This window comes from Zerene cesonia, chromosome 8 (assembly GCF_012273895.1).
Source record: "Zerene cesonia ecotype Mississippi chromosome 8, Zerene_cesonia_1.1, whole genome shotgun sequence".
NCBI classification, from domain to species: Eukaryota; Metazoa; Arthropoda; class Insecta; order Lepidoptera; family Pieridae; genus Zerene; species Zerene cesonia.
In genome coordinates this window covers 1611322-1620663 of record NC_052109.1, presented here as the reverse complement: position 1 = coordinate 1620663, position 9342 = coordinate 1611322, and the positions used below count along the sequence as shown (strand labels likewise).

Below are 9342 nucleotides of genomic sequence, written 5' to 3'. Positions count from 1 at the left end.
TTGTGCTTGACAACATGATTCAAATGAACATATTTAAATTTTTTTTTATGCATCCATTGAACACATACAACAGAAGAAGACTAGTGACAGCAGGATCTTAAGCATATCTTGAAAAAAATAGAAGCAATACTTTGCCTAGCATATTAAATTGATTACCTACCTACATTGAAATAATAATAGAGGTTAGGTGGTATTGGAGGTAATTGGTGGGTTTCGTAATAAGTTGGCCATTAAAATACAATAGTAATGGAAAGAAAATGGCTTCGTTACTACGATTGTCGACGTGTCACGTAATTTTTAATCGACTTCCAGAAACGAAAACGTGGAAGTATGTTCGTTGGTACGTTTTTTTTTCTAATGTCCTTCACTCACACAAATTTGCAAATCCACAAGGACACGATTACACGCACGTGAGAGTCTGGCAATGGGATAGTGTAGGAGAGTTTAGTTGTAGCAAGGGTAATTTTTAGAATAAAAGATAAAATTAATACAAATAAATTTATGAATACTATACATTACATTATTACTTAAACAATAGCAAACTGTTCGTAAAGCAGTTCTCTGATTTTGTAATATTCTTCTGACAACACGCCCTCTAGAGCCACGCGACCATTCTCCAACTGAAAATAAAATAAAGTCATATTTTCTTATATCTAAGCGACAAATTTTATTGTTTGAAAATCTAAGTTGAGTCTGATGGGTACAATATAAGCTTGTCAGAAAACTTTCATTAAATAATTATTTTTTATTGAAACATAATATGATGTATAAAGTATTATTTAAACACACATAAATGGAAAAGATTTATATCTATTTATTTATAAATCTTGCTCCTTCCCCCAAACTCACCCTCCGTATCGCCACGGTGCCGTTGCAGCACTCGAGCGCGCCCGCGTTGAACTCGGCCGCGAGCCCGTGGCGGGCGAGCGCGCCGCGCAGCTCCGACAGCTTCACCGCGTTCACGAACGTGGCCGCGCGCGCCGCCCCCCCCACCGCCCCCACCGCACCCACCGCCCCCACCGCGCACGCCTCCAGCGATATCATCTCGTCCATCGCTGTGTCTTCTGCGCGATAACGATTTATGCTTTCTTATTACCGTTAGGTATATATGGGCCGTAGGTTTATTTTGTTTAAGATATTTTACTAAAAATTGCGTGAAATAATGAATAAATTACATTGTTTTAAGATATAGTATATCGGTACTATGCGATCATATATAGTCTGATCATTGTTAGGGCTGAAATTCGCGGCCATTTTGTGATTAATACTATACTTTGATTAATACGCAATGTCGAAACATTTACTAAAGGATATATATCATGTCATTTATGGCGTCCAGTAATTTGACTACGCACGCGTACTATATTTCATTACTGCTACATAGTCGTGTCCTTTATTACATACGATATAATTTTATAAGCAATATACGTCAATGGCATGCAGATATTATATAACTAGTACTCAGCTGTAAATACACCCTTAACACAGAACCATTATACTTTTTTAATTTCAAGTAAAAAGTTCTAAAAAATACAATTTTCTCATTCTTTCTGTATAACAAACGAACAAACTTTCACTATAAAAAGCAAAAGGTGGCTCAGTGGTGAGAACCTCGGACTTCAAAATCGATAAGTCGGGGTTCGAGACCGGGCGAATGTGCAAGAAATAAATTAATTTATCTGCACATGTGGATAACATCACCACTGCTTAAAACGGTGCAGGATAGCATCGGGAGGAAACCGGCATGTCTAAGAATCAAAAGTTCGACGACATGTCACATCTGCCGCACTTGGCCAGCGTGATGGATTATGGCCTGAACCTTGAGAGGAGGCCTGTGTCCCAGCAGCGGAAACATATATGGGGTGATGATGATGATGAACAAACAAACAACACGCACCGCTGTTGGGCTCCCTCTGCCTGGGCGGCGCGACGGTAGCCGAGAGCCACGCCAGCTCCGCGTCGCCAGCCGGCCGCCAGGTGATACCGCACATCAGGCTGTCCGTCAGTTTCACCTGGAATACACGAGTGCTATTAAAAAAATACCACTTAACGTTTTCCGTACTAATATGTGGAAACATAAATATTCAATTTAGGACCGAGTCGAGCGTCGCTTTACTTCGGTATCTTATTATTAGATGTTATAGCGACGATAGAAATACACAATTTATCAGTATTTCAACTGTCAACGATCACGGTTCATGAGATACAGCCAGCTGGGAAAGGGACAGCGAAGTTTATGTAATAGAGTTCCGTTATTGAATATGGAATTTTTAAAAAATACCCTTACCATTAACTTAAAAATACCCTTACTAACTCTTCATATTCAAAATGCTACTAATATTATAAATGCGAAAGTTTGTAAGGAAGTTTGAAAGTTTATGTGTGTGTGTTTGTTGCTTTTTTGTTGTTTTTTTTTTTGTTGCTTTCACGCAAAAACACTGAACCGATTGCAATGAAATTTGGTACGTAGATAGCTGAATAACATATAGGCAACTTTTTATTCAGATATTTCTACGGGATACGGACTTACGCTGGTGGAACCGCGGGGCGCAGCTAGTCATTCATATAAATTCAATTCATTTCAATTATTTTTAAGCCCAATCCTTAAAAATACAATAAAAAAAATTTTGCAGTTTCGTTTTAAATATTAAATGTAAAAAAATGGAACACACCTGATAGATATGAGACTCCGTGGTTGCATCAACAATTTCACCTTTTCCAGGTGTAAATATTTTTTCTATTCCTTCGTTCTCACAGTGTTTTCTGAGGAAAGAACAAATAACAATTTAAAAATAAATTAAATTACAACACTTTTCCACTGTAACGATGGCTTGTACAGCACAACGACATAAAACCTCACTTCTGCCAAGCAAAATCGCAATCAAACCTTAAAAATTATCCTGAGCGTGCTAAGAACCATTTTCGCAATGCAACGACGGGGCGTACATCACAATTCAATACTTCATACTTGCTAAGCGAATGCAGCCTCAAAACTGAGCGTATTAAAAGCCAGTTTTTCGTTCCAACGACGGCGCGTACATCACCAAGTTACAAAACCTCACTTCTGCCAAGCGAAAGCAGCCTCTAACCTGAGCGTGCTAAGCGCCACTTTCCCCGCCCTGAGGCCGACGACGGCGCGCGGCTTGGCGTGCGCGACGACGCGCAGCAGCGACTCGCCGTCGCAGCGCCCCTCCAGCTCGATGTACTGCACGTTGGCGCGCACGCCCACCTGCCGCACCGACGACACGCACTTGCTCGGGATCTCCGTCACTTCCTCTGCCAATTGATTGCTTTGATTACGCAACTTATTTATTTTTTGGGTACGGGAGAGTAGCATGTATATCTGCTGATCGAAAAATTGTTTATTTTAGCTACTGGTATTTACTTTCGAGAAAATAAATATAACGGAAAACCTTATTTGTTTGTGGAACGTCTCGGTTTAAATAAAAATCAGTGACACGCACTGCCCAATAAGTCAAGATTGTAAATATTATATTAATTTTTACCCTGGCTAAAAAGTGACGGAATCCATGATTAAAGTTAGTTTTAGTAGGGGCACAAATTTGCTTTGCTTTAAACTAATATATACCCTCGGGTTCCTGTTTCTGCGGTGGCGCGGGAGGGACGTCTCGTATCTCGCCTTCAGCATCCACTATTTCCGCAAGTCTGTAATCTTCAGGCTGAAAACAAATATAGTAAGATATTTAAATAATTTTAACAAATTGACTGCCAAACTATACATACCACACGATCTATTTATTTTTTTACACTTTATTGTGCTGGCGAACATAACAGATGCTTAAAAAAAATTAAAGCAGCGCAGAGGGCGGCCGTATCACTTAAGAGTGGTCACTTCCAGCTAACCCACTGTGTATACAGTTGCTAATTAATAAAATTGTTATTAGTTAACTCACCCGAATCACTTCCCCATAATCATCAGCCCGCGACCTCTCCTCATGGCAGGGGTACATCGCGTGGTGGCGCTTATTGGTCTTGAAGCATCCGGCCGGCCGCTGGTCCGATCGCACCGGAATGTCGTGCCGTCCGGTCACCACCCACATCTCCAGCTCGCCGTCCGATTCCGAGTCGGAGGAGAGACCGCTCACCTCCTCCCTGGAATGAGGAAGGTAAAAGGTAAATAGGGATAAGAGAAATAGCCACAGATTCTGCGATTATATTAGTTTTTATGTCATAGTATGACAATGGAGCTGGTGGGTCGCCTGATGGTAAGCGCTACCACCGCCCGTGAAGTCCTGCAATCGACCTTACGCCTCTCCTAATGGATTGCGAAAAGTATTGACGAGAGGAATAAAGGAAAGAACTGGGTAAGGATAAGGATATGGTTACACTCAGGGTAAATTTAAACGGCCAATATTGTACATTATAGGTAAAGTTTTTGGACTTAACGATTTTATATAAACTAAACAAAATCAGCTAATCTTAGTAACATTAAAGTTACATTGAATTAGGACATTATTTGTACCTAATTACCTTTACACAAAATAAATATATCATTAAATAATGCATGGATACACAATAATGTTATTATTAAGAATTTTCCATAAGAAAACATTAACCTACTACCTACTTTTTGCTGGTGGTTCGCCTGATGGTAAGCGATCACCACCGCCCATAAACTAACGCAAAGGTGCCTCTGTGAATGCGCTGCCCGCTTTTATGGGATAAGGGAAAAGGAAAGGATTAACGACTGGAAAGAAGGAATGGACTGGGACGGGTGAGGAAAACCAAAAACTAGCGAATAAACATGGCTAAAATTACTGATGATGATTGAATTACAAAGGAAATGGAAAGGGATGATTAACAAAGGAAAAATACATTTCTCGTACATACTTGACGGGATCCTTCACTTTGGTGCGCTGCTGCTGCAGGAACTCTTCGAGCTCCGCCCCCTCCAAGCGGATCCTCTTTCGCACGGTCAACTCTATCGTCCGATCGCCACCTTTCTCTATTAGGTCACGGGCCAGCGTGCCGGGGGACGTTCTGAAATTTGTTTTAACCATCGTATTAACGAAGGAAAATGCGTAATTTAGAAAAGTCTACTGGAAATTTTTTAAACCTCCACATAGAACACAATTATATAGAAAATAGAATCATTTTATTGATATATCACATTTAATACTAATTTTAAGAATCTTGAAAGGATGATTGATATGACGAAATAACATAACCGAGAAGCCAATGGATATTATTATGAAGTATTCTCGAATTAAAAGTCCGTTTCTGTCTGTGAATATGAGACAGATTAAACGTTCTACTAGCGCTCCGACCCAGCTTCAAACCCATTACATATATAGCTTATAGCGCGCGGATTCAAACAACAAAAGTAACTTTATATTATTAGTATAGACATGTACTGCTACTAATATTATAAATGCGAAAGTTTGTGAGGATGTGTGTGTGTTTGTTGTTCTTTCACGCATAAACTACCGAACCGGTTGCAATGAAATTTGGTACGTAGACAGCTGGACAACTGGAATAACATATAGGCAACTTTTTATCCCGATATTCCTATGGGATACGGATTTACGCGGGTGAAACCGCGGGGCGCAGCTAGTTATTTATAAATTAAAAGTGAATAGTAGTACCAGTTCAGCAAATGTGAGTCTTACCGTGCAGTCAAAATGATAGAATTTTGTGGATTTGGAGCCCACTGTAGAAACAAATCTCTTGCGAACCCCGTTTCGAGGTCTGGAAACGAAGCGAGAACAACCTTTGGGCCCGGCGTTCTGGTGACCTCTATTACCGAGTGGCAGAGGTGTAAATGGCGTAACGCGAACGGGTTACTCCTTGCACCTTCGAATGCGCGTGTTAGTTTATCGCTCATCCATTCTATCTGAAATGAATTGTAATTGGTTTACGTCAACCTTTTTCTATAACTATATTACAGATAATTAGCATTGACCATTGACCTTAAACAACAACGTTATAAAAATTAAAAATATCAGGGAACATCAGCTGTTTGAGAAATTTTAGACTTGAAAAAATTCGATCACGGGGCGGGACTCAAACCCGGGTCATTTGCCGTACCTTTTACTAAATCCCGCCTAGTTGCTTCAAGAAATTTTTTGGCGCGAAATACATATCAATAGTCGTAACAAACAGTAGTGAGCTTATAATTAAGGGTATGTAGGAAGGAACTGCAATGCTATGTTTAACTACCTGGGCCCCGCGGTTTTACCCACATAGCACCTGATGTTATATATCCTGAAGCTTTCCCCTATAAATGGGCTAACACTTTTTTTTCAAATCGGAACACTAGTGCGTGGGAATAGCGTGTTCAACCAAACAGACAATCTCTTCAGCTTTATAATAAAAGTATGACACTCACCTGCGACTTTGCAAACTCCACCACATTATAGCTGACGTTGGACAACAAGAGCAGCGAATACGCTACAAGCCCAGAGTCCTTATTCCTCCATAACTGGTCCAACATGTGTGCAAGTTCGAGCACTCTGCCAGCTGTGTCCGTACAGACAAGGACCGACCCACCGCCTCTTAGCGTTGTTAAGATAGTTGCTGGAAAGTTATATAACGAAATCGACTCATATTATTTCGTGCTTAAATAATTTATAATGAAAAATGTATAGAGTAGGTTGTTTGACCTATTTTCCATTACAACGAGAGAATTATTGGTAGATATTTATTGATACATATTTACTTTAAAAGATCATTATTAACTTTCATAATATAGGTAATAAGGAATTAGGAGGATTAATAGAGGTTATTTAAATTTGATTTGAAAGTTAATGCTAAGCAACAAACAAAACACACATCCTATTCTGATTTGTGAGAAGGGAGTGCACTAGAACATAAATCTATAAAATTTAGCACATTTTTTAAAGGAAGTTTTTTTCCTGTTTGGGCTGCAGAGTTAATAAAAAAGTAGTCTCATGTGAAGTCCTGGTGCACCGAGAATCGAATCCAGGGCCCCCTTTTAAGCTCAAGCATTAACCACTGTACCAAGAAGGCAGTCAAAGCAGAGTTAATAAAGTAAGTAAGATATAGGTGGTAAAGGTTGCATTTTGCATTAAATATATTGTCAACTTCCTTTATTATAAGAATATTAAGAGTAATGTTACTTACTCATTAGCTTTTCATCTCTGAGCCTTCTTCTCTGTTGTACATAATCAGCATTCATAGCTCCCAAGAGTAAGAGAGATGGTCTCATGATTTTCTCAATTTCACAGCCATTCAAGTGGCGCTCTTTTTTGTGGTTGAAGTCAGGGGCGTACACAATATCCTCTTCACCTGGTGCAGCTACCCTCCAGATGGTGCCGCCGAGCAAATGCCCAGCTGGTAATGGTGTGATGCGAAGACATAGACCTTTGCCTATAATGAATGTGCAGGACAGTAAAAATTATTGTCTAAATATCCTTTTTATTATATGAATCAATTCTTTTTACTAAGTATAAATAAGCTGGTAAATGAAATCAATATAAAAATGTATTATTTCAAAAACAGCTATAATGTTGCAGTAAATAAAAGAAGCTAAGGCTGACGCTAAATATTATCAAAATAAGGAATATTCTATAGGTTCTTTGAAAGAATCAGTAAATTTTAAAACATACTATTTTTATAAAAAAAAAAAGCACATAGAATCTAGTCAAATGTTTAGTGGCGTTTTTGGAACATAAGATTATGAAACATAAATTTCAACCTCAATAGCTAGGCTGTTGAAGTTGAAATTTACCACAATATTACAACATCTTACCTTTTATATCCACACTCTGATTATATTTCAATTGAGTTATCCTATCAAAAGCTGTGTCTACATCATCGAGTGAGAACAGATCAAAATCTGAAACATTTCTATGTGACTGGTACAAGTCATACATGTACATTTGGCCCATTTTGTACACTGGTAGAGTAGCATATATCGGACAATTGAGACCCAACTGACCCACTGCATATGGTAAAGCTCCTAGATGCAATGGATCTGAATGAGAAAGAAGGACTGCATCTATACTATTTACGTGCCTGAAAATCAAAAGTTTGTTATTCTTGAAAGAACTTAGCAATTACTAATTATATTTAAATGTTTCTTGTAATATTATAGAACTACTATATTTTTTTAATAGAAGTTGGAGCTTTAATAGCATTATATTAAAGGCAGCATTAATATTTTTATGAAATGCTTTTGTTGCTTCATAACGGTTCGCTACCACAGAAAAGCACTGTTTTAAGTTATTGTTTACTATATAACCTCAAAATACCTCTTCAGTTCCTTTATAAAGTCCATATCAAATTTCTCATCCCATCCACAGTCCAATAGGAACTTATATTCATCAATTTGTAAAACATAGCAGGGAGGAGACTCATCACCAACCCCAGAGATACAGTGTAATTTTATGATGGAAGTCATGTTTACAAAATAGTACTACAGGAACTATAGAATTATAAATTAGATATTTAACTTAACATAATATTTGTTAATACAATTGATCTATTTCGAATGGTAGATTTCAAATTTAGGTACAAATTTCAATACAATAGTTAATAAACATAAAAGCCGCGACAATGCCACAAAAACAAACGGCGAATAGATTTGTTTGTCAAATTCTGACATCGTTACCTAGCAGACACTGACAGCTTAGGCCATAAGACATTGACAATATAAGTTTGCCACTAAAGAAAAATAGTCAAGTCAAGTACTTATCGAGTGGGTACTGTTACCTAGACTACAATATAGTAGTTTAATGCTAATATAGTGTTATAGATAAGAAGAAAAATAATTATAAATATGTTGAAATTTTAAAATACCTAATTTATTAACATTGCTAGACCACAGGTGCATTACTTACATATTTGCTATCATCTGTAATTAATATTTTTTTAATAATCACAAGAGAGGTCATCTTTCGGACCCAGGGCAATGTATGAACTAAATTTGATGGCGGAACGTCAAGAATTTTTCCCCCCAGTAGTTCGACTTGAACACTATAGAAATACTCAAATAAATGTATGTAAAAACATTTCACATATTATTCACACGCCACCATGAACAACTGGACTATTGTTGATAATAGCTGATAGACGATCCTTATGCATAATAGAGTAATGTTATAATTATTGTTCTTTATGTTTTACTTTGATACTGATGTAAAATAAGTAAATAAACATCCATACGCAAACAACGATGCATTATTTTCTATAGCCGTTTTCATATCTATTTTTCCCAATTCTCGGGGTATTTAAATATTACTGGCAACATTATTGCCCGTGCACACAGCGTCGTTAGGACTACGACTCTTCTTTCATGGCGCGCACACCAGCTCTCATTCATTGTAACTAGTTCTTAATCTGTGATCATTACTCCACACT

The 9342-nt window shown here is 37.9% G+C and overlaps 1 protein-coding gene across 1 annotated transcript; it reads right to left on the bottom strand.

The window, feature by feature from the left end:
* Window positions 1–490: 490 nt before the first annotated feature.
* LOC119828797 (probable cleavage and polyadenylation specificity factor subunit 2) lies at window positions 491–8560 on the bottom strand. Its single transcript, XM_038351056.1, has 13 exons — window positions 8235–8560; window positions 7733–7998; window positions 7105–7350; window positions 6350–6537; window positions 5631–5854; window positions 4852–5001; window positions 3915–4113; window positions 3590–3680; window positions 3090–3276; window positions 2673–2763; window positions 1898–2012; window positions 850–1064; window positions 491–620 (listed from the first exon to the last, which is right to left on the bottom strand). The coding sequence occupies exons 1-13, from the start codon at window positions 8381–8383 to the stop codon at window positions 528–530; spliced, it is 2214 nt and encodes a 737-aa protein (XP_038206984.1). The 5' UTR covers window positions 8384–8560; the 3' UTR covers window positions 491–527.
* Window positions 8561–9342: the final 782 nt, after the last annotated feature.

Bases quoted from the DNA above. Each gene is read 5' to 3' on its own strand.
- LOC119828797 (XM_038351056.1), bottom strand. From the start codon at position 8,383: ATGACTTCCATCATAAAATTACACTGTATCTCTGGGGTTGGTGATGAG. The intron at 5,855-6,349 runs GTGAGTGTCATA...AATTCATTTCAG, and splicing joins TGGAGTTTGCAAAGTCGCAG to ATAGAATGGATGAGCGATAA. The intron at 1,065-1,897 runs GTGCGTGTTGTT...GTTATCGCGCAG, and splicing joins GCAGAGGGAGCCCAACAGCG to AAGACACAGCGATGGACGAG.